We start from the raw sequence: 26,707 nt of genomic DNA on the forward strand, positions 1-26,707 counted from the left end.
GCACTGCCTTCTTTGACAACAAGTTGCCATTTGCATTTTCTCTCAAATAGTACTGACTGTTTTTTTTTTTTTTTTTTTTTTTTTTTTTTTAAAGGAAGAATTGTGATGTCTTCATTTAGCTTCTCATTAAAAAGATATGAAAGTAATGGTGCTGATAGGTAAAAGCCTTTATGTTCTGTCCCCACCACATGACATATTCATTAGTGAAGCACTTCCAGTAACAGCCATCCAAGCACTCTTTAACACTTTCTGTCTATGGAGTGTAGTTATCTCGCAAGTGATTTTAATACTGCTATTTTAACATGGAACTTAAAAGCAGGTGTAGGTGAAAATATATGGGTTTTTTTAAAAGCCTTAAAATGAATGAGTTTTCATAGTTCAATGATATAGTATTGGTTTGTCTAATTAGCTGAAAATCTGTAAGTTAAACCCTCCTCAATGAGCACAGACCGTTGCTCTATGAGGAAACAAAGTCAGAAACTTAGCACTCTTTTTTTTTTTCTTATTTTTTCCCCCAGCATATACATCTAGTCTGACTTCTTTCCATTTCAAACAGTTCTTCTGCACTCACTCTTTCACACAGAGTTTTTAATGTCAAATTGTGTATAATGCACACACACACTACCTGACCCTCACACTTTAGCCTTTTCCTCACTTCATTTTCAGTCATGCATCACACCACACAGCTGCTTCTATTTTATTCTCTATATAAACCTCATACTTCATTGCTTTCTGGCCTCAGCCAAAAAAATAAAAGAATACAGCTTGTATTATGATAGTGCTAACAGCTAATTTTGAGCGAGTAATCGTATCTTATTTCTCATTACAAAAAATTAGAGGATGTGGGCTATTACTGAACTTGTAGGTTACCAAACTTTGGTTTTAAAATAGGATCCCTGGGTCATGTAGACTGTCAAAAGGATTGTTTTGCTTAAAAAAAAAAAATTAAAAAAAAAGTTTTAGATATTTTTTTTTTCCCACTATGGTTATTTTTTAACTGCATATATAAAGACATAGAGATTTTAAGCAAAACAACCAATAGATAACAGTGCTGACAGAAACATTTTCTTACAACACATATGTTTGTTTTTCTGTATGCTTTAGGGACTTTTATGCTTGTGATATTTCTGTATAATAGTCACATCTACATAGTATATCAATAGTATTTCTAAATGCTAGTTTATTTCAATTTAGTAGTGACAAGACAATGTTTTTATTGGGAAAAACTCAGCTAAAGATGAGAATAAAATAGAGGTATTGACTTCCTTTTATTATGATACTTATGATAGAAGCATCGTTCATGCTGTTATATTTAATGTTGCTTTAATAATTCCATGGTAAACTTTGTTTTAAAGAGATTTATAGCTCAGTTGTAAACATTCATCCCATCTGTAATATGGCTCGCAAGAACTCAGCTGATAGTCCATTTTTAAATCTTGCTTTCTAAATGACATAAAATAAAAATAAGGTGAAGTTACATATATTTAAACCATGCAAGTGAATGAATTTAGTGACTTGTCATCTAGTAAATATTCTAAAATGTTCTCTTGAAAGATTGAATCAATTCTATTAATAAATATCTCAAAGTTTTAAATTCATGGAATAGAGGATTTTGTCTCCTTGACCTGATTCTCTTTCAAAAGACTTTTAAAGTTGTTCTTCAAACTTTTATTAAAAATGCTATTATTCAATTTATATTACTATCAATATCTTCATTGGAGATTATGTACAAGTAGAGAGATCTTACTGAAGATTATTCAATATACAGAAATAAAAGCAAAGAGTGTTTGGATAAGTGAATGTGATATCTAAGCAAAAATCGGGGTGGAGATATAAAAAAATCTTTATGAGCTGGTGAAGGGCATTTGACTGTGGAGAACTAAATGAAGTATCTGAAGAACTTATTTTTGCTGGTGTCACTCACTAAGACAATAACATAAGTAATGGATATAAAGAAGGCTTCTAGACATTGCAAATCTTTTTTCAGGTGTAAAACCATAGACATTGCAAGTCCATGTGTTAAAAGGATATTTCTGTGAGGTCTGGTCAGTGTTTGTCAAACAACATAATGAGGAAGAGAATAATTGCTGAAAAGAAGAAAGGTTAAAAACACCCAAGAAGTGCATCTTTGGTCAAAGATTTTATAGTATCTGGTTCCTTTCTTTTTCTCCTCTGAACTTCAGTTACATGTGATTTTTGCCAGGAACACAATATTCACAAACAATAATCCTGAATCACAGATCCAGGTGGAACACTTCTCCAAATAAGACATGAAGTCATACATCTGGTCCCTCAACGTAGGTGAGCAGAACTTTCCAACATTGCACCATACTGTTTCTTAGCTGCAAAGAACAAAAATTAATCCTCTCCACTCTTCAAATTTGTAAAATATGGCTTTTTCTTTCAGTCCAGCAGTTAAAACTATGCCCCAAGTCTTCCATATATTATCCCTGAATTTTATCCTTTTGTTGACTGATCTTGGCAAATCCAGTATTACTTATTATATACTGGTCCAGAATGTTTCAGAACTGGTATTTGTGTGTTGTCTATAGATAGCAAGATTTTTTCTGGCTTCAGACCTGACCAGAGGCATCTCCTGCTATAAACTGTCAAGAGAAGCAGACAAGACCTACCCCTTCCCTCTAATCCAGTGTTAAAAAAGGTCTCATGAGGATTCCTATTCTGAGATCATTTTCTGACATAAATCTCCTTAATATAAATCCATGAATCCACCTCTCATTCCAGCCCTGCTATTATGCTAAAGAGTAGTAGACCTAATACACTGATCACATTTTAGAACAAATTTAAAGTTAATCTCTGTTAACTGCACTATGCTGCATCTCAGGGGCATCAAGATGAGCAGTCAATGTAACAAGCAGCAGCTGAGTATTATTGGGTATAAACATGAGTACTACCATCTATGATATAAAACAGCATTCACTGTTCTTAGGGCCAGGTAGAACAGTCCTGTTGGCCATTTCTTTGGGATATGTCACCAGATCTTTACAATGTGGTGGCACTCAAGAGACATAGAATCATAAAATCATAGAATCATAGAATTTTTTATTGAAGGTTTTCATCCTGAGCGTGATGCAGGATTTGAAGAACAAAGGGAAAAAAAACCTACTTTTTTAATTCAGTCCATTTTAAGACAGGTACTCTATCTGAAAGCATTTCCCTTCCATACATCACATATTGTGATTGACATGTGCTTGAATTCAGTGATTGGAACAAGCATAGCTTTCTCCCTGAATATAAACTGTCCTTTCCTTGGGCAATGGTATGAAACTCCTCAAGGAGTGAGTGCCTCTTTGCTGAGGATACACATAGCTCGTGAAATGGCCATTCAGCCCCAGCACCTGCTCCTTTCCAGGTACTGTCGTTCAGAAATGATTAAGCCTCCTTGTACTTTTCCAAGAACACAAAAGAGTTCTTGCCTCTTCATGCAAAAATGTTGACAGACAGAAAAACCTGATCTATACTGACATTTAGAGCATATTAACAGCCCTCATGTCCTTTATCCTGTGACAATAACACATACATTGTTATCCCCTACACGGAAACTGCTGGTCAAAACAAAGTATGAAAGGACATGATGAATCACTGCATTGATAAATGAAGGTTGGAGGTTTGAAGAATTCTAACCAGATTTAATATGCAATTTGCAGGCAAAGAGGAAGCTAATTTTGACTTGTCTTTTAAATGTATTATGGTACTCACAATTTAATGATGTGCCAAGATCCCTGTCTTGCATTAAATGGAGCAAATCATTCTAGATGCTATATATCCAATTCCTTGTTGGAACCAGGGATTCAAATATTCAGTGTTTTTCCTACATATAGAATTACTAGGGGAACAGGGAGTGCTAGCATATTGGCATCATGGAGAAGCCCACAGGCTCACAGCTGAGAAGCCCACAGGTAGTAATTCACCTTCACCCTCAAAACCAATTCTTATCACAATGTTTTATTTTTCATCAACAGGTCACAGAGACATAAAATGGCAGGTCTGGGTTTTTGGTTTTGGGTTGGTTTTTTTGGTTTTTTTTTTTTTTTTTTTTAAACAGAGAAACCGTGGTGTACGGTATTAAAATATAATTATTTGCCAAAAATCAAATTGCAGGAAAGAGACAAAAACTGGTATAGAAATATATGTTTCTAAGTCCCATAGAACAAAATATCATGTTCCTCCATGCCCCTTCACACCACTTCTCACTTTAGGAAAAAGATTTTATTAATTCTATCAGATGCCAAACATGGAAGCTGTGGAAGCTACTCTTAAAGTTTACTGATAGCAAAACAAACCCAAGAGGGAAATGAACACTCTCAATAGAACTGCATTTGTCAGTGCTATAAGTAGGGATGTCCTTTACTCTGGAGATAAACTTGTGATGAGAGGAATGTGAACATGGCAACTTGAAGTTGAGTTTGTTTATATAAGACAGGAATAGATCCAAGATTTTTTTTCCTTTGATAACACATATGGTTTATGTCAAATAAATCTTTCAAATACTTTCATCAATCTAAAGTTCATTTTTAGCTCATACTGAACAAGAATTTATGTCATAAGGTGTTAGACCAGGATTGGATTTTGTTCCTATTTTTCAGGCTGGATTGATTTCTGCCTTCCTTTAAGTGGACTTGTTCTTGCATAGACTTTATAATGCTGTTACAAACATTGCAATCATTCATAATAATGTAATAAGCATTCTTTGGTAAATCTCAAGTAGGATTTCCAGGCCTTGTTCTTCCTCATTCTGGCTAAATGCTTCAGAGTCAATTGCTTTTACCATATGGCATAGGGAAAATAGGGGAAAAAAACCCCACAATAATGCAATCCCCCATCAGTAGAACGTCATTCTTGAAGAAGTAATATTATCAATCCCTTTCTTTTCTCTCTCATGACCATCAAAGAAAATTTGTAAATTCTTCTAAAAATGTTGTTCAGTAATTTGCACAGCCTCACTTTAGGTGTAAAGATGGAGGAGAATTTTTTTGCATTCCAAACTTAATATCCAGAAGCACATACGTAGGCTTTCTCTCAGTGTCAGAGATTGAGAGGATCAGAAGGAAACAAATTCTGGCAATTGTCCGTAGTAGGTCCCCAACAGTTACTACAGTTTTATTTCTCTTCAGGATTCAGAAATGAATGCATATAATACTGTGCAGTACAAGAGCCTTAAATCCAGCACTTCGGAAATCATCAGTCTCAGTCTTCAAACTCTGTAGCTGATCAGCAGGTTCAAAGCCATCTTGTGCACTCCGGACACACTGGATTTACGCATTTACATTTGCATCACGATTGGCAGTAGACCTGCTGTTTCTGGAAGTCCTGGACTCACTGTAACTAGTTCTCTGGAACTGATCTGTACACATAAACAGGCCATATCTGTACAGCAGAGTTAGGAAATCCTAGATTAATGTGCCAGCTACAGAATGCTTCACATTCTCTTCTCAACAGCCTTGATCAAGTCACAGGCTGGTGACAATTTACCTGTCACTATGTCTTTAGCACTTTTTAGAAGAATGTCCTTTTATTTCAGAGTGCCCACAGACAGTAAGCTGAGGTAGGGTGTGATACAGAGACTAGAAAAAAATGGGTCATGGATGGCTGAGGAAAAAACAGGGCTTACTTCTCACTTAACAGTTGTTATAGCTCAAGACCTCCTCCATCCCACATAGTAGCAAATGCTACACTACGATGGCAAAAATATAATATGGAATTTTGCAATGTGGCCAATACTGAATTCACAGGATGAAATGTTCAGCTCTTTTCTATTAAATTTTTAATAATTTCATTAAAAGTAAATACCATTGTTTAACTGAAATGGAGAAATAAGTTTGTGGAATAGCTTTTCCCCTTTACTCACTTCTTGTGAAACCAATACCTTGCCTATTGTGGATCTTCTGTTCTCTTGCTTGATTATACCTTAATCAGATGATTCTTGTGTTTATGATTAAATTAAATTTAAGAATTTGGAAAAAGTTTTGAAAACACCAGAAATGAGTTATATTACCTATCTTCAGCTATCAAACAGTTAAAGATCAAGTTTGAGGTAACAGTTTAGGCTCTGATCAATCACGAGAGAAAAGCCTCTACAGTATAATTCACTATGAATAATGAATAATTATAGATAATGAATCATTATCCGTGGCACTATTTTCAATGTTAGAGATGCTCTAACATGTTAGGACTTTAAGTGTGAAGAAAATGACATGGTGCTGGACATGCAGCCAAGCAGGCACGCTGTCCTCGCTCTGTGCCATAAAGAACAAGCAGCAATGGTGGGAACGCACATCCACATTAGTACATGGCACTGATACATGCATCAGACCTTTTTAGTCCAGTCACGCATGGGTGTTGACAAGACTTGCAGACCTGCACATGTTCCTACACACAGGTTTCAAACTCATCACCATTTCCTTATGTTTCTATTTTTAAATCACCAGTACTTACTGCTGCTATATTTCAGGAGTACTGTTTTTTAATAACCAAATGAAAGGAAAAGTTATTATCTTGTCTCCTAAATATCTACATCTGACCAGAACAGATTTATATGGGACATTCTAAAAGTAGAAAGGTGTGAATGGTTGATGAGAAGTTCTGGAAAGTATCTTCTGGAGAGAATTTCATTACACTCCTCAACATTTTAATCTTACATAATTATCCTGTAATAATTAGAAGATATTTAACACAAGGATGGAGGGCAGAAGGAGAAATGTTTTTTATAGTCTTAAATGCACAGGTATGCAAAGATTTTCAAGATATATTATGACGTGAACCTGTGTGTTTGAAGGCACAGCTCAGAACGGTGATGTGTGGTAGAGAAATCACATGGAAAGGAATTAAAATTACAGTAGAAGGTAAAATTTTTCAAAAGAGCCCATCAATTTGTACCGATGGAATACAGAAAAAATAACCTATGCATTCTTATTTAAGATATTGCTGAAAAACAAGGAGCTCAGACCCATGGAAAAGGTAATTTAAAATGCAGACTTTACTCTTATTTCCACCTCACTCCTTTCCTGAAATAATAAGTTCCAATGAAACTTGTGAAGAATTCCCAACAAACTCAATAGCACTTGTCACAAATTGTACTGCTAAATATTGACTGATGTCTTCTAGATGTACATATAAAACTATAACTCATATTTTCTTCAAATACAAAGTGAGAAAAAAAACACAATAATGTCTATCACAGTCACCAATGACCTCTTAGAACTTTTATTTCAGCTCAGATGAAACTTAATGATGGTATATTTGAAATCAAGTAGGATTTATTTTTCTTATTGGTGCTGAGGTTTACCAGTAGTATTTAGTAGATTATTTCCAAAAGTGAAGAGAAATCCTAACTTTGATCTCAATTGAAACTTGAATAAAATTACTCATAGGACATGAATGTGGACAGGGTTTAATAAACAAGGAAATTATATTCCCGTAGATGTCTGCTGAGACCAGAATAAAACCAAATTACAATCAGATTTAACAATTATGCGTATTATGTTAAAGTCATGTTAATGTTAGAGGTACTTCTGCAGTTGCTCTGTTTTTTGAAAAACTGTGGATCATTTAAAAAGAAAATATGTGCATATGTTAGTTAGCTTTTGTGGTGTATTTTATGAGTTTTCTAGAACAGTAACGTAATTTTATTCATTCACACCCTCACTCTATATTTCATTTCATTTTTACATAAGTCACATAGGAGAAATAGGTATATTTTTATTTCAGATGTAAAATCCATACCTCACTTGTAAGTTATGCAAGGAGAATAAGCTTCATTAAACAGACCTACAAGTTGTCTGCAAATAGTGATTTGCACTTTGGGAGTACTTTTCTTTGAAATCATTAAATCTACACAGCTAAAGTAACTTTATCTCCTTGAAAAACTCTGCTTACTACCTCATACTGAGAAAGAAAAAAGTGAGGCTTTTAAAAATATGTTTCCTAATGACTCAGAGAACAAATTTCCTCTGTATTTGCCATGTTTGTTTTCTATAGCAGACAAAAAAAGTAAATTAAAAATAAATAATTAAATGCAATAGTTAAATGCAATTTAAAGGAAACTTTCTAAATACATGAATTTCAGAATAATCTTAAAACTGCTAAATGAAACAACTTCCATGGTTTATAATGTCTTCATTTTTTCTCAGAAATATACACTATGAAAAAATTCCACTAAATCAGATCTATTCAGTAGAATCATTTTTATTCCATAACAATAGAGCAAAAGCTTTTTTTCACTGATTTTGCTGGACGTAGGGCTGAAGGTCAGATAAGAAATAATGGGCAACAAGCATTGCACCCTTATGGAGCCAAATAAAGTGTGCCTGCACAACTTCCCTCATTCATAAAACAGCAGTTGATGTGTAGTATTGCACTGTACCAGCATAAAGTATTCCTATTGTAGACATGTGTTGTGATTAATAATGATTAATGAAACACTTGTCTGGCCATGGTAGCAATTTTGCAACCAGCAGTCATGACATAATTATATTCCATATAGAAAGAGGACAAGCATATAAGGAGTTTACACTTAAGGTTGAAAGCCAAACAATAAAAGACTTATAAAATCTCCAGAAAGTCACTCAAGAAAGGGTATAAATTTTACTATCAAAGTGAAGAGTGCAATTAGAAATAAAATATGAGAACTAATAAAAGGAAAGAAAAAAGAAATACTGTTGTACTTCTAATATATACAAATAGCTATCAAAGTATAGCAAATGAAAATACATAGGTAAAGATGTGAAAGGAATATCATAAGGGTAGGGGTAAAGACAGTAAGTTTAGGGCATCAGAGAGAAAAATATTTATTCTTCATATTTAGAATTGAACAGATTGAAATACTGATGTCAGATAAGAATGGGAAGTTCTTTTAATGTTCTATTAAATTAGACTGATACAAACTGTACAGAAGAGTCCTCAAGCCAAACCCACATGACACCAAAATTTGAAATCAGTCGTCAAAAAAGTAATTTAAGATTAGGAAAGAGCAAGCTATCAAGCTTCTATGGTGATACAGTAGGGGGAAAAATGCTCATATGATCCACACCCATCATATGATCCACAACCATCTATAAAAAGGAAAAGATAAATCTGGTTTGTTTACTAAGGTTATAAAAAAAAAAAAAAAAAAAAAAAAAGGTGATTTGATTTCCATAGATGTATTTAAGGTGATTTGATTTCCATAGATGTATTTTTTTCCATGGGGGACAGTGACAAAGGACCATTTTTTAAGAATACAGAGGTACAGAGGTATTGTAGGGACTATGCCTCAGAGATAGTAGATATCATTCCATATGGGATTATATGTTTGGTTTGTGAAGGTAATTATATTAAGAGGCTCAATGAAATGCAGTGACTTGTGACAATCAGGAGATAAGATTAGAGAAACCTTCTGACCTCCAACTACAAGTCTGGGAATTTTCTGAATCTCTATAAGGAACTAGAATTTGAAATATCTTGAGTATAACTGCAGAAACAGTCTGATTTTATCTGGCTGAAGAAGAGCTAGAGCTTCACCCATGGTTGGTTGCCATGTCTTTATTTGTTGTGTCTTAAATTGGACACCCTGAAATACTGAGGGAAAGGCGATTTTAAAATGCCACTTCATATGCTAACATCAAGTGGAAGTTGGCAAATGATAGCAGAAATTAATAGAAGCTTTGAATTTGAATCTGTGCTATGAAGTACTTTTCCCCATCTAAAACACCACAAGATCCAGCTGTGTTTATATCTAAGCTGAGGCTTGAAAGCAGCTCAAATAAACACAAAATAATTTTTTTAAAGTATCAGCATGTAGCAGTTACATTTTCTTTTATGATGTCCTCCAAGCTTCTTTTGGAATACCTGAAGCAGTCTAGTTTTCAGCTCACAATCAAATATTTTATAACTAAGGTTCTTTTTTTTTTTTTTTTTTCTTCTTCCCCCTTAAGTATCTGCCATAATGAGACAAATGTATGTCTAGTTTTCAGCTCACAATCAAATATTTTATAACTATGGTTCTTTTTTTTTTTTCCTTCTTCCCCCTTAAGTATCTGCCATAATGAGACAAATGTATGTCTGTATCAAAAAGCCCAATGGATGCACAAAAACTGATGAGTGTTTGGGCTAAAAAAACTGAATTGAATGAGTGCAAACACTATGTAATCCATTTCTTCCCTCAGTATGCATGTAAACACAAAGACTTGTGTGGAATACCAAGCTACAGTAAAAGTCCTTCCACTTCCACGAGCAGTCATGTAATTCTGTGAGTCAGAAGCAGTAGTGCCATTAACACATACTTCTTACACAACAATTTTTGTAACTCAAAGAATATTGTGACAGAAAAGGTCTCCAAACATTTGGTCACCTTAATTTATGGAGACAATATAGAGTGGTACTGAAATCCCCCACCTAGATGGACATTATCACTTCCTGATCTCCTGAACTGCAGGAAATTTGGGATGTGTTGGAAATTGCTATATATTCATCCAGGTTTTGAAGTTGTTATTTTCTTTTCCTTATTGAGTGGAAGTGTTCAGGAGTAAAGCAGAGAGTGTTATGGAAGCTCTAGAGAGAGTATTTCAAGTGATTTACTTGATCTCAATAAAAACTTGGCCTCTCTTATGGGTGAGAGAGACACATTCCATGTAGCAAACCCTTTATTAAGGATTCCCTACAGGAAGTGAGGTATATCAAGCATTATATGAAACTTAATTGTGGTTATATTTTATTGCTACTTAGATTATTAAGTGTTTAAACTACCAGATAACAGAATCTATATTCTCCACAGCAGAAGAGTGCTAACAGTAATTTTACTAAATATTTCAGCCCTGTTCCAACAATCTCTTGGAGGAAAGTTAATGGTCACAATCCAAGTAAAGCCCGCCTGAGAAAATCCCAAGCTGTGCTTGAAATACCTAATGTGCAGCTGGAGGATGCGGGAATGTATGAATGTAAGGCTGAAAACTCTCGTGGAAGAAATGTCTTCAGAGGACAACTGCAAGTGTACAGTAAGTGTAACTGCACACAGTATTATCCAGAAATGCTTTGTGCACACTTAAGGCTTTAACTACGTATGAAGAATGCTAAAGTCCATTAGAAATAAAATATCTTTCTTCTGAAATAAAATTTGCATGGAATTAAGCTAAATATTTTTATTCCTTAGGATTGTATTAAAGTCTAAAATGTTGACTCCCTCTAAGAGCTGGCTTAAATACAGTTTCATGTTTGTTATTTATGAGTTTTGGGGATTTAAAGTGTAGTACTATAATTTTAAAAGTCTATTTTTTTTTCTCCTGATATGATATATAACGATGACATGCAACATCATCATGATATATCTGTCAGAAAATAATACTAGAAATACCTTAGGATTTTTATCAGTTTTATTAATGTTTCCCCTTGCCATACCTGCGTGCTGAGTTTTGTCAAATTCATTGTACAGGAATGAGAGCTGGAGAAGTTTTTCTGTTTTTGTAGAAAATTCTTAGTCTAGGCATGTACAATTTCTGAAGGTTCCGATTTTCAGAAAGTGCTGAATATTTTCTTTCCAAGATTGGTCTTTCTAAATGTTTTTTGAGTTAGCTTAAAAAAAAAAAAATAAAAAAAAAAAAATTGAGTATCACATTGAAGAGAAAAAACAGAACCTGAAATTAAAAATATTTCGTAATGTTGTGGTTTAACTCCAGCTGTCAATAAGCAACACACAGCCACTTGCTCATGCTCCCCTGGTGGTGTGGGGGAGAGAACTGGAAGTGAGAAAAGTATAGTTACTGTGAAGAAAATTAACTCTACCACATCCAAACCCAGCATATTCCCTGCCCCCCACCCTGCCTTGTTTGATACCATTTACATCATGCTCAAGTCCCATACTATCCAATACATCCTCATTAACCACCACCCCCCTTTCCATGCTTTAATATTATATACAGGTAACATTCCTTTAGTCTATGGACCACCTATGTGAAATGTCTGTATAATGTCCATTAATCTCCACAAATGTCCACAAAATGTCCGTTGCATTCATGTTTTTGGGGTCCATCTGTTATGGTGGTGACTCGAGACAGAAGAGGTGGTGTGTTGCATGGAGTTCTTGGGCACTGAAGCCAGCTCGGGTCAGGTCACTGCTGCACTTGCACTGCTTCTTGTAAGGCTTGTCCTCCACTCTTTTCAGCTCATTCCTGCCATAGTAAATCTTATCATATGCAACTTAAATAATGAATTACAACAATTTAAAGGTAGATCCATTACAGTCTCCATCCCTGGTTCCTCTGGGCAAGGTTATAGGGTTTAATATTTCAATGAATATCTCCCATTGCTCCTAGGCTGGTTAACAGCGAAGGGGTTCCTGTTAATCGTACTTTGATAAGATGCAACTCAAATCCCATGTTACAACAATTTAAAGGCATTTCTATTGCAATCTCCACCCCTGGTCTCTCTGGAGCAGACCATAGGGTTTAACATTACAATGAACTCCTCCCTTTACCCCTGCTCCGGCTTGGATTTATCCACACTGGAGTCCCTTAGGGTTGGGTGTACCTGCTCCAAGGGGATCCTTATCTATGAGTTACAGTCTTTTTAGGAGTATACCTGCTGCGGCATAGACTTACCCACACCCACAGTTGCTTTGAGGTGCACCTTCTCCAGCGTGGCCTCGCCCATGGACCACAATGCCTTCAGACATATACCTGGTCCACCATGGCCTTACGCAGAGCCACAGGCCCGTCAGAAGTAAACCTGCTCCAGCATGGCCTTACCCATGGCTGAAGTCTCTTCAGGGGTGTATCTGCTCTGTCATGGGCATGTCCATGGCCACAAACTTTGAGGTGCTCCAGCATGACCTCATGCACAGCCACGGATGCTTGGAGACGTACCTTCTCCAGTGTGGACTTATCCTTGGGCCACAATCCCTTCAGAGGCATATGTGCTGCAGCACAGACATAACCACGGCCGCAGATGCTTCGAGGTGTACCTGCTCTGCTGTGGGCTCATTCAGAGCCGCAGACACTCCGGGGTGTCCTGCTCCCACGTGGACTCATCCCCAGGCCACAGTCCCCTCGACTCGAGCTCACGCTGCCCTTCCAGCCTGCCCAGTGCAGCAGCACAGGGACAGCAGCGATGCCCTGGGCATCTGCCAGCCCAGGCACATGGCCATGGCTGTTATCAGACTGTTCCCAGGCACAGCAGAGTCAGATGATAAGCAGCACAGTAGCACAGAAAAGCAGCGAAAGCAAAAAGCAGCCGCTAACGACCACTAGACTCTAATATACAGCAAGGCAAGCGAGCCCCGTGGCAAGCTGAGAGCCTGCCAGTTAACAGCTAAACAGCAACAACAGCTATAAATCTGATCTGGCACATTCCAGTCAAATCCACCGTTATCTTGAACCCTGTGAGTACTATGTTGGGTGCCAAAACACTGTTGTGGTTTAGCCCCAGCTGGCAACTAAGCCCCATGCAGTCAGTCAGTTGCTCCCCCCGTGTTGGAATAAGGGAGGGAATTGGAAGAGTAAAAGTGAGAAAACTCATGGGCTGAAATAAAGGCAATTTAATAGGTAAAGTAAAAGCTGTGTGCACAAGCAAAGCAAAACAAGGAATTCATTCACCACTTCCCATTGGAGGGCAGGTGTTCAGCCATCTCCAGGAAAGCAGGGCTCCATCATACATAATGGTTACTTGGGAAGACAAATGCCATCACTCTGAACATCCCCCCTTTTCCTTTCTTCCCCTAGCTTTATATGCTGAGCATGATGTCATGCAGTATGGGATACCCGTTTGGTCAGTCGGGGTCAGTTGTCCCAGCTGTGTCCTCTTCTGCACACTCCTTGTGCACTCACTGGTGGGTGGTGTGAAAAGCAGAAAAGGCCTTAACTGTATAAACATTGCTCAGCAATAAATAAAACATTCCTGAATTATCAACACTGTTTCCAGCACAACTTCAAAACTTAGCCCCATACTATCTACTATGAAGAAAATTAACTCTACTCCAGACAAAACACGTAAATATTATTAATTTTATATAACAATATTGCTGCATCCTAGAGGCTAGAAACAAAATCCTATATAAGACATGCCCTGAATAATCACGTGTAAAAGTTTTCCTTATATTGAATGCATGCTCGAGTCATACTTCTTATCAATTAAAACTACATCACTTGCTATCGTTCCATGAATCCCACAGTCTTAAATACTTAGCAGGAAAGGTCTACTGCAGGAGATCATGTAATGAATCTTTCAGACTCTGAATTGTTTTCTGTCTTCAATAATTGCAGTCAGTGGAATTCTAGCTGCTGCAGTTTAGACAGGTTCTCAGGCTAATAGATACCTTTAAGAAGGAGTCTCTCCTGTTAATCTTTTTTTTTTTTCTTTTCTTGATTTCAGCCCATGACTCCTAGTGCTTTCTCCCCATTACTAACTGTACACAGTTCTCTGGTTTTGTTACACACTTGCATCAAATAACCATAGACTGACATCATATATTTTGTTTATTTTCCACATATGTCAATATTTCCAGGTCCATAATCAATTTTACTGTCTCCTTCAGCTTTCCAATATCTTTATCTTAGCTCTCTTGTTTTTAGTATGTATCAGCATATCTCTGGATGATGCTTCTTTCCTTGTTTTTAGTTCTCATCCATCTAGATCCAAGGTCAGGTTTCTGTCTCCAATTTTTTTTGGTATATGCTGGAAAAAATATATGGTGGCAAAGGTGGTAGTTTGCACCTTTTACTTTGGACAAGCCATCCATACTGCACTTGCAGCAAAGGTTTTATAAGGCTATTACTGAAAACAGCAGTTGAAGCCCAGGAACTACTTGATGCCTTCTACTATGCCAATACCCCAGAGATACTTCCAGTATTAAAAATTCTTACTGTCAGTTACTTCCATGAAAATATGGCAGCTCCTGCTAGGAACGTTGGGGCCAGGGGCATTTAGCAGCATGCCCAGTCTTTTTTGACAACATATCTTAAAATATCTGAAATTCAAAAAATTTAATTTGAGTTATAAGGTGTAACCCAGCTCATACACAGCTGTTTTCTAGAGCTGTGAAACTACGAGATGGTAAAGCACCTTATTAAGATGTTACAGTTATCTCTGCCTCCATCTTTCAGAGTTAAAGAAATATAAAAGGTGATCTTCAAGAGAGAGACTATGATGATGGAAAATGAAATTATTACCTCAAGAGCACCCTGCAGACCTGTGGCATAAATTCATGGCAAACACAATGTAGTGTTCTGCACAACTCTGCCTCTCTCACTATCCTGGACACATTTTTATTTTGAGCAGAAATGATGGTACTCAAATCTAGGAGTCCCTGAAAAACATTTTCTACATCAGTTTTCTTCTACTCTGTCCAGACAGAAATATTAATTTTTTAGTTCTCCTCCATTCTCAAAATCGTATTTCTTATAGCCATTGCCTTTATGGATCAAGCACAATTTCTGCTAATTGTCTTTTTTTTTTTTTTTTTTTTTTTTAATAATATTAGAATGACTTCTTTAACATTATAGAAAGGGATCTACTTCAGATTGTTTCATTCCTCTGATTAATAGATATTTGAAACTAGAATGTCACTACATTTCTCTTAAGTCTTTTAGTTTAGACTATCTTACAAATTAGTCAAAACCAGATCTGAGTCAGAGTTTCACCTATCTCATTGTCAGGGAGCAAAGTCAGAGCAGGTAACAGAGGGTTTCCAGATGGAAGAGACTGGCAGTGGCCTCCAGAACAGCAGAACAAGAAGCACAAACTGTGACTTGCCCCCTACAAGTGCCTTTCCTTGGACTTGAGATGACATATTCCCCAGCGAGCTTCTCACAGCCTTCAGTGCTCCTGAAGACAGCATGAGTGCCTCACTCGCCTACAAACCTTGTCAGCCCTTTCCAGGGGTTTAAGAGGGTTTGGGTAAGAAGGTTTTAAACCGTGCAAAGTTTAGCCAAATATTACTTTAGGAAACTGTCAGATTCCTTTGCTGACAGATGCTATGCCAGGATTTTGGGGGCCTTACTTGTAACAACATTTCCTGCTGTACTTCTTATTCATAACAAGAGTCAACATGAATTATTTACCTTTAAGCTCATTGTCTTTTCACTGACATCTTATTCCTCTAGGAGACAATGATTATTTTGGCTCAGAAATTGAGATGTAGGCCATCATTCCTTACCAGGGGTTTCTTGTAAAATTTCAGAGCAGGCTGTAAAACCAGCTGTGTCATACTGCGGTCTCACAATTTGCATATCTCTGTAGGAACTCACTCACTGTCGCTTTGAATCTTCCTCATTTTGTCAGTTGCATCTGATCTGGGTCACCACGGAGTATATTGGAGAAAGCCCAGGACACCCAGTCTGCCTGTCTGGTCATATTAATCACAAACTAGTGATCTTTCATTTCTTACCTGATGCTGCAATCCAGATATACCATGACTTCCTGATGCAGCTGACACTTTGGATGTTGTTCAGAAAGTGGCATTTTAAATGCTGACAATCTCAGATTGTTGTATTTTCAGCACTTAGCTGGAAATTTAGCTGTAGAAATAACAAAAGCATTAAAAACATAATTTTGGTAATGCAAGACATCCTCATATGCACTTCAACCTATTTTGAGAGGTGTGATTCTTCCCCAAGTCATCTGCTCATCCTGTAAGTTTCCATTAATTTTATTCAAGCTCAAAATGATTAATAGAAAAGATTAAAAAAAAAAAAAAAAAGTTTGTAATCACAGTTCCTCCACATATCCTGGCTAGCAGCGTTTTCCCAATGGTAAGTACAGTTTTGTGCAATTTCTGTTCCTCTCTTACTCTGAAACTCTTGGGTTTTCTTCTGCATTACCTGTTCACTAGTGCCGGTTCAGTAGAGGGTGGTGATGTGAAGCAGACCACAAAACCACATTTTTGGCCATTTTTATTTTGGCTGGATCAGTTCCCTGATCCTTGTTACAGCAGTACCCCATGAGCAACACTGCTGTCACAGCAGGAGGGGTGGTTTGCTATAATACAGGAGAGGAACAAGCATCTGAGGGCAGGAATATTCTCTAATGCAGTGTAACAGATCATCCTGATTAAAAAAAAAATATATATTTAATCACTGCCTTATAAAAACTGTATAGAAGAAAATCTTCTCCTGCTACTACAGGTTAGCGCCATGCAGTAAACTGGCTAGAGAGGAAGATATTTTGGTGGTTAGAATTGCACTTTGGGCTTAAATTTACTATCTTGTCTTTCTCACTGTGATAGCTACCTCTTCTTATCCTACTGTATACTACTCAATTGTCCTCATGTCCAGAAAACTTTTTTTTTACCCCAAACTCTGTACTGATTCACATTTAAAGCACTATCCAAAGTCATTTGTCTATGCAAAATTTTGTCCTTAATTTTCTTTCACTCAAAAAGTTGCTTAATACTTTGAGAAAGTAGGCTGAGTTTTCTGCATCTGAATTTAATTTTGCACAGAGGATATAAAAACTGGCCTGTAAGCTTGCAGATTTATCGCCAATTTGTGTTTGTAAAATATTTTGACATCCTTGAATAAACAGGTGCAGAAATGCTGTATAAAATAAATCAGGGATTGGATGGTGATTTTAAAATCTCAGGAGCACTGTATAAACCATGGCACAATATCCATAAAGACTGCTGAATATCAAAACACATCCTTCTATTCTTATATTCACTTCAAAACTCTTCACTGGGCAGATAGAAAGCAGGCAAACACCCATTTTTCCCTGAGATGAATGTTGCATTTATAAAAAGAAAAAAGAACTTGTTACTTTTTAAATCTGTTTAAATGTTTCTTAGAATTTAGATTTTCTAATTAAAATTAAGTGCAATTATTGAATGACGTTTTCTTTGCATGCATGTCAGAATAATGTTAACACATTTTTGTTCAAAAAAAAAAAAAAAAAGAAAAAAAAAAAAAAAGAGACTAATACATTGAGTCAGAGATTATACATCCAGTTAAATGTTTCACTTTTTAAATTATTGACAGGGTTTAAGAACAAGAGATATTATGGAGAGTGACCCTTGCTAATGAGCAGGGGAACTCTTTGTAGCAAAGGAAGAAGTACATAGAGAGAAGAAAGGAAGCTAAAAAATGATTAAAGTCTTTCTCTCGATCATGCATTTAGCTCTATTCCTGCAACATATGGTTTTTTTTCTTAAAGGGGAGGGAGTCTGGGTTTGCCTGATGGCAAGTTCAACAGCTTGAAACTTATGAATCCAAAGGCCATTTAGGCTATGAGGGGAAAATTCTGGGTAGAAATACCCCAACTAATGACAAAAGGTTGTTAATACCAATGGATCGTACCACTGTGACTTGCAAGTTTGTGGTTACAGAGGCAAACCCCTGCCAGGACTATGCTGAGGAGGCAGCCACAGACAGAGGGTGGGGCATGGCAGTTGTGCACTGAGGGGAGCACCACTGCAGGCAGGCGCAGGGAGACAGATTCATTTCGGTATAAACAGGTGCACACTCTAATTCTGAATGCTCTGGTTCATGATTAGATCAAATTCAACATAGAAAAATGAGACTAGACATGCTTTGGGTCTTATGGTAGAATTTTCAGAAAAGGAATGAAAAGAATGAAATACAAATAGGAACAGTTTAGTGCTTCTTTAAAACTACATGATTTTATGGCACCACTGGCTAACTTTTATGAATTTTTAGTTACACATTTAGCTGTCACATTTTCCAAAATCATATTTTCATCCTCACTTTCAAAGGAGACAGCTGATTCTCAGCATGCTTCCTTTGTGCATACCAAAACACAGAATCACAGAATTGTCTAGGTTGGGAAAGACCTTGAAGATCATCCAGTCAGTCAAAAAGAAAACATCAACTGTACAGTGCAATGAATTATATTTTTAGGACAATTAATAGACAAGTGAGTGGGGAATCCTACAAGCTGTTTCTGAGGAATTCTTAGGACCCTTTGATATAACTTAAGTGATTCAGTGCAGCGGAGTAGATATGAAACATGTCATGCATTGCCTTGAATGAAATAAGAAGAATAAGGGAGCAGATGTTTTTGGTCTTGGGTTTGGGAGTGAGGCTGGGTCAATCTTACCTCTGTTTTCCTCTAGTAAAAGGGAAATGAGTGATTTTTTTTTTTGGTATGTCTCCAGCTTCTGACAACTGTCTGGTCAGGGACCGAAGCAGGCTATTCTCTGCTTAGGAATGATAGACACCTCATTTACTTTCTTTATCATCCATGCACAAGATGTAAGCTAGAAGTAGTTAGTCACCTGTCATGCCTTTTCATATCTTCTCAAGTCTTTGATTGGTGACCTGTCAAACGCCAGCTAGATTCAAAGATTTATTTTTAAACTTGGTTCCCCCTGTTTAAGTACGTTATCAATTACCTGACGCTTGAAGCAGCGACTTTGTTGTGACAGATCTGGACTTCTATTCATACCAAGCAGAAGAATTTTACACTCCTTTAGCAATGAAGACCTTTTAGATATTTTCTCTACTATGATAACAAAAAAAGAAAAAAAAAAAAAAAAGCCAACATTTAATATCATTAATTATTTTCACCTATCATCCTCTTTTCTATACAAATTAATATGGCTACAGTATGAAAACACAGAAGCTGACTTTTAAGCATACATTTTTATTTCTGCATATAAATGTTCAGTTCCTCACTAAGTCATACAAAGTATTCCAAATTATAAGATCCTACGTTTAGGTATCTGATTGACTGCCACATTAAAGATCTGCTTCTCTGCAAAAAATATTCCCTGCTTTTTAACAGATTATCACATGAAATCTAGATAGTAATGATCACATATACACCTAACAACTCTCTACTTTAAAAAAAAAAAAAAAAAAAAAAACTAATTATGTTCCTGATGAATGCTGGAAATCTCATGGCTTCTTTACTTAAAAATATTAAAAGCATTTTCTCCCTTGAAATATGAATTAAACTTAGGAAACTTTAACAAAAATATGTGCAAATAGCTTACCAAATGCCCAGTCATTCCTATCTGAATAAATCATGATTTCCTAGTAAACTGAGAAAACTACATGAAACAAAGTCTATGATGACTCACCAAAATTTAAATACCTTAGGTCTTGAAAAGTTACTGAATATTCTATTGTGACTACCAAGTAAATGCCCTTAAATTCAGTAATTATTAAGGCATTAATATATAGTACTATAATTTAATCCATTGGATTTTATTCAGTCAGGCAGATCTCTATTCCCGGTCACGATACTACTCACTGCCTGGTGCCATTACAGCATTTCTTTTAAAGATATAGGTGGAGTTTTGTATTTTTATTACTTTCTCATTTGATTTTGGTTGCTTGTCTAATTGTGCTTCTTTCTGATAGTAAGCTAAACCTTGTAAAGGTCATAATTTAAGATCTTTAATTGATTAGGTTTTTGCATATCAGCTAGAGACGTTGTATATAGCCCAGTATTTTTTCCTTGCAGCCTACCCACATTGGGTTGAAAAACTTAATGACACTCAGTTAGACAGTGGAGATCAGCTCCGATGGGAATGTAAAGCCACTGGAAAGCCAAGGCCCACGTATCGTTGGCTGAAAAACGGAGTTCCTCTCTGGCCACAGGTACATTAGATGAAGAGTCACCACTATGTTGCATGTTCCTCCTTTCATTCAGATAAAGTCAGTTAAAGAAAGTACTAAAGAGTACCTCAGAAATGATTGCTTTCTGTGTTAGTTCCTTAAGTGTTAGTATACAGACTATGCATGTCCCCTCTGAATCGTTTCAAGAAATGTAAAATTGTAATTTTAATTACAATCAGTATTATTACATCAGTAATTCTCTGTAGTTCAGAAATATTTGAGAGACAGGACCACCTGAGCTGTGTCTGCAACAGCATCTGCAGTTGTACTATAACGTACATCTAAGCGATCTCCAGTATGTTTAATTGTTTTTTCTTTTAGATAGTAGTATTATGCCATTTGTATCTATTTTTTCTGTATAGGAAGTAACAACTCAAAGAAGTGCTATATTTGCTGAGTCAGATTCCTTCATACTTCCCCCAAGGTTATTTACCACGTTTTGTTTGCACATAATCATACTCTACAAAACATTAGCAAGCTAATGTAAGAGATGCAATGACTATTATTGTATTTTCATCAGCTTTTAACTCTGTTAATTCCCTGCAAGTAACAGAACTCACCATCAAGACCATTAAAATCTTCCATATAAGACTCCTAGAATGTAAAGACTTTAACTACAGTCACCTGATATATTTTAGAATTAGATCTAGATAAAATTCTCTTTTCTTTTCAAAAGACCATTCATGGCATGGCCTGCCTTTTATTTCACTTTGTTCGGTTTCTCTCACCGAATCATCATGTCAGCCCACATCATGTGGGTTTTTGCCTAACATTTTTCCATTTCTATAGTTTCAAATTATTTAAAGAAAAGTTTTAAAATCTATTTCATACATTTTTCCAGAGTAAAATAAAGCTCTTCAATTCTGGGATAAAATATCTCCATTTGTAAATAAATTCACAGAATGGATTTATGAATATAAAAGATTTAATGTCTTTCTTTTCAGTAAATGTCGCTTCTCTCTGTGAACATCAACCAATTATGCAAAAAATGAGAAAGAAAACATAAACACAGTTTATTTTTGAAGCTGTGAGGCATTGAAAATAAGGTTATATGCCTTTACTTTATCCATTTCCGCCTTTTTAAATGGAGCTATTAGTCCTGAAATTGAAGCAATTTAAATATCTGTACTTTTTGGTTTTCTGATTATTTTCCAAATCATTAGTTGCACCAGGCTCTGAAATTTCAAATTAAATTTCAGTTTAAAATGGGGGCTTACAACAGAGAGAACTTTTTTCAGTTTCCTCTGCATTCCCAAACACTTTATCCTTTATCAATTTTTAATTAAACCTACAACAACTGTAATAATGAAACCCAGAGATGTTTTATAGCAGTTCAAATTGTTCATTATACAGTTCCATGAAGTGCACATTTCCATAAACAGCTATTAATGCCCCTTCTCTTCCAGTTGTGGTAATTATTTTCTACTAGTGGACCTTTCAAATAAGAAATTTGTGCTAATGATGAAGGCGATTACACCCTTTTATTCTTACTCATGCAAGCAATCTTTTATATTTATGAAAATAGTACCATGACTAAAACCAAACATTCGCTAGAGATGCGAAGATCATCAGATATGTTACACCCACAACTGACTTCTTGCCTCATTACAGTTCCCAAGATGAACTGCTTCCAAAAATCATGTAAGGGTAATAGCAGACAAACAAGGAAACAGACAAAAGCAAGCCTTGGAGACAGTGAACTTGCACTAAAAATATTTAACTTTAAATATTTTTGGAGTGTTTTCTGCCCTCCCCCTCATCTGTTTTATTTTTGTCATTCCTTATATCACAAGAAAAAGTAATCCCAAGGAAATTAGTTGTTCAGTTTTGTTTTAGCTTAATAATGTCTTTTGTCCCTTTGCCTTAAGGTAATAGTACAGCAAATTTCCAGTGCCTGTTTGCTTTTACATTTTTATTTTTTTTTTAATTCCATTACAGAGCAGGATTGAGATGGTTAATGGTGTTCTGATGATCCACAGTGTGAATGTCTCAGATGCTGGAATGTATCAGTGCTTAGCAGAGAATAAGTATGGCACCATTTACGCCAGTGCTGAGCTGAAGATTTTAGGTGAGTATTACTGAAAATGAACAGACTACTCTTTTTCTTCCCTTTGATAATTACATTTGTTCTTGGTCCGTTATGATAAGGAACAGCTTCTGCCAGTCCAGACTTAGCATAGCAGATAAAAGTGGGTGTGTGGCTGGGTCCTTTGCTGTTGGAGAGAGCACAAATTCTACCGTTAACTGAAAATTTTCTTTCATAAATTACTGACTTAGTTAAATTTTGTGACTGTTTCTCATATAAGGCTATTTCAGTTCAAATAAATGGAAAAAATAATTTTTATTCCCTCAGAAAAAAGTGTGGGAGAAGAACATGAGAGAAAGTAAATATATTTTAGTCTCTGCAGAAATTAAACTATTATTTCTACCAAGGCCATTATTCAAAGGTAATTAAGCATGATCTCGGTTTTAAAGGTGTAAAACTTTCCTATGAAGTCACCAGAACTAATAGAATACTGGAAATTACATACTTGAGCTAATAACATCCATAGTAAAGCAAATACACTAGATAGCGTTACCTGGAAATGCAATAAAAATTCCATTATTCAAAAGTTGAAGTGGAGAGTTAATGAGGCAAAACTTGAAGCATGTCTTTCCAACACACTAGTTTTCCTTAAAGCAAGCTGTGGTAACACACAATGGAACAATTGTGATAAGAGAACTTCCATCAGATTAAGGGAGACAGACTTGTAAGAGTCTCGTGATCTTTATATTAGAGTATGGTATAGCTGAAAAACTGGTGCCTCTCAAATTCCACAACAATGTCAGAGATGAGAAGTCTCTGCACTGCTCAGACCTCGCAAGTTTCAAAACCTGCACCTGGGAATCATTCTTGTAAACTCCCAGTCAGATGAACAGTAAAGCTGAAGTTACTGAAATAATATATAACATTTGACCTAAGATTTACTTCCTCTGAAGGATAGTCTATCTAGTACATTTCCACTGTTTCTTACCTATCTACATTAGAATTTCACCGAGAACTCTTCAAAATTATTCTGTCTAGACATAAATTAAAACCCATAGTCAGTGGTTGCTCTCTTTCCATCACTTTGTCAGTTGTGATTCAGTTAACAAAGAGATCCCTGTTGGTTACAACATTCTCTTGATCTTTTTTATATGATCTGTTTTTATAAAATAGGTATACCTATTATATCACATAGATGTACGCTTTCTTTTATGTTCTCTAAGAAATGGACATGGTATGTTGCTGCAGTAAAATCAGCCTTTCATTTTGTCACTTGTGAAATTGTGCCCCTGTTAAATTTTCACCATAATGTTGCATTAAACAAGAAGTTGTGTTTAATTTTCTGGATTATTAAAGGGAAAAGAACAGAATAAATAGTCCATATAAATAGCTCTGGTATTAAAATTACCCAAAATAATGTCAGGACATTCATTTGTATTTGAAGCAATGGAGTATAATATGTTCCTATATGTGTAGCTGAAGGGGCTTTGGTTTTGCAAAGCTAGTTCAAGAAAAACACAAACAAATGAGATTACTTAAGAACGACTCTCTTTTATTGGTGTAAAATTAAATAAATACAATTATTTCCTTAGCTGATGTATTGTAATCAATGGGACATCTTGAAAAGTGAAACACTAATAACAAGACATGGTTAAATATCTTCTATTAAGAAGTTGTACTTTTAAGTCCCCAGTTTTCAGGCAAATATAAAAAGGGAAAGCAATAAAATTTCCCTGAAAGTAATACTTTTGTAAGATACTTTGGATAGCTGTGGAATTTAAATTTCTTTTCATTTTAAACTATTTACTTCTAATATCTATGAAATAAAAAAATTTTGGAAAAGGTGTACCTACATCAACTATAGCAATTTCTAAAGCTGTTGGATTTCACAAGCAATCATACTTTATCATGCTGATGTGAAGGACAGTGACTAATTCATAACTAGATTAAGTTATAGACCTGTCATTTAGTCTTGGCTGCTGATTTCAAGTATTTTTAAAAATTCCATCTAATCTGCAATGTAATAATTTCCAAGCCAAAAATGGAGTTTCTATCCACAAAATCAGATCTGTTTTTCTAATCTTTTATTAGTAAGTAATGAAACAGGAAGCTGTGATTGTTCTCTGTAGAGTTAACATACTTCTTTTTAACAGCTTCAGCTCCCACTTTCCCACTAAGTCAAATGAGGAAAACAATAGTTATTACCAAGGGCCAAGAAGTTGTCATTGAGTGCAAGCCACAAGCCTCTCCAAAGCCAACTATCACTTGGAAGAAAGGAGACAAAGCATTAAGGGAGAGTAAGAGGTCAGAAGCCTGTTTGGTAAACTAAATATTATGTTTTCATGTTTGATTCTGTGATATGAAATGAAAATACAGCAAGTGACAAGAACATGCATATGTTAGCATGGGTATGGCATAATTATTTTGTCAAGCTGATTTGTTTGACAGTAGTGACTTTATTGTTTCCACAATTTTGAAATGAAAAATCTTAAAATTGCTCAGAGATGCAAACAGATGTTCTAATTTTGCTTTTTTCCTCCATTTTCTGTTACTCGTTTCAAAAATGTTTCAGTTACACTGTAGAGACACTAAAAATTTAGTGTATGAGAGTATTAAAAGCATAGAAGCTGAAGCAGACAGGACCACATTAAATATCAAATGTGCTTATTCATTTGAAATAATTTTAAAAGGCAGATTTGCAGCTTGATCACAATGGCAGTCTGTCTAAGAATAGCTTTAAAATGATTCAGAGGAGAAAAACACGATTCCATTATAGCGTTTAATTATAGAAGTAATTTCTGCACTCAGCAGCACAGCTGTTGAACAGTATATGTTTGATTAAATAAGTTCCGTCCAGCTCTGTACATTAAACACAGTTTAAGCACTGCAGGTTAAATGTCAGTTGTAATTGCATTTTATAAGATCACACGTCTGTACACTAGAACAGCTTTGCCACCATCCACATCGTCTTTAAGTACACAGAGCAATCTTATCTTCTGTCTGGTAATGTGTATGAAAAAAACACATAAACTGACTTGTACGGCATTAGTCAAAAAGGTAAAAGCAAGGCCTTTCTGTTCATTTGTGCAACGCTGGTGAAAGCGGTAGAGTGCATCTGTCCTTGTTAGCTGCGAAAGCCATTTCATTCAGGTGAGTTTTATTTTCATCTCACACCATTTGTTTTGTTTTCAGAAGGAAAAATTCAGTAACTTTTTATGCCATATTGGCTGTTTGGGAGGGCAGAGTAAAACAGCATCATATAACATTTTACTAACAGGTATGAGTTGTATAGTACTTATTGACAAGATATGTCAGAACAATATTACAAAAATGTCAATAATATCAAATATGTTGAGACTGATGCCTCTACACTGTAGCTACACAGATAACTGTTTTCACAACATGACATTCTCCTCTCATCTCCACAAAACTCACTGCAGTTTCTCTGATCACCATATTTAAATCATATTTTAATCCAAGACCAGTAAAGCGTTTTGGTTATGCCTTGATGTCTATCCAAACATAGCCTAACTCTGAAGTTAAAATCTCATAAAAATAAGATTTTGAGCTACATTTTTGGTACTTACTGCTTTTGATATTTGCTCATTTTGACAGAGACTGGAATGGGAAATGATGAAACATGGAAGATAAAAAGATTGTTGAATTATTTCAAATTTTGGAAAGACTTGGGTTGGGTTCAACTTAATTTTTAGTTGGTTGTTCAGGGAGAATCTTGTGTCATTCAGAGCAGTTCCCCTTCATCTGCTCTTTATAGAGGGTGAAAGTGAGGTTTGGTTTTGAGAGAACTTAGTTCTGCCTCAACATACAGTATGCTTTAAACAACAGTAATAGAGTCTGAAGAGGAAATGAGGAAACCTATCGTGATTTTGGGAAAGAAAGTGTAAATCAATGGAGTTAGTATGTGTGTTTCCATTTTTTGGACACTGAACCATTGGAAGAGAACTGTGTAAAACTTCTTAAACTTCTTAAAAAAGGAATAATCTGACATGATTGAAGACATTTATATACTTTAAAAATGGGCTTTTTTCATAGACTGCTGATAAAAATCCGAGGGAAAAAAAAAAAAAAAAGTTAGGAACTGTCACATGATGAGTTTGCA

At 35.7% G+C, this 26,707-nt stretch overlaps 1 protein-coding gene across 10 annotated transcripts in view; it reads left to right on the forward strand.

The window, feature by feature from the left end:
• The window catches only part of CNTN5 (contactin 5), a 673,480-nt gene that overhangs the window by 516,489 nt on the left and 130,284 nt on the right, over window positions 1–26,707 (forward strand). For all 10 annotated transcript variants that reach the window (XM_026847687.1, XM_026847705.1, XM_026847677.1 and 7 more), the window contains 4 exons: window positions 10,810–10,991; window positions 20,407–20,543; window positions 22,500–22,629; window positions 24,741–24,891. In XM_026847687.1, the coding sequence (XP_026703488.1) occupies window positions 10,810–10,991; window positions 20,407–20,543; window positions 22,500–22,629; window positions 24,741–24,891 (600 nt within the window). The remainder of the gene's footprint in view (window positions 1–10,809; window positions 10,992–20,406; window positions 20,544–22,499; window positions 22,630–24,740; window positions 24,892–26,707) is intronic.

This window comes from Athene cunicularia (genome assembly GCF_003259725.1).
Source record: "Athene cunicularia isolate RWA chromosome 1 unlocalized genomic scaffold, athCun1 chr1_part1, whole genome shotgun sequence".
NCBI lineage: Eukaryota > Metazoa > Chordata > Aves > Strigiformes > Strigidae > Athene > Athene cunicularia.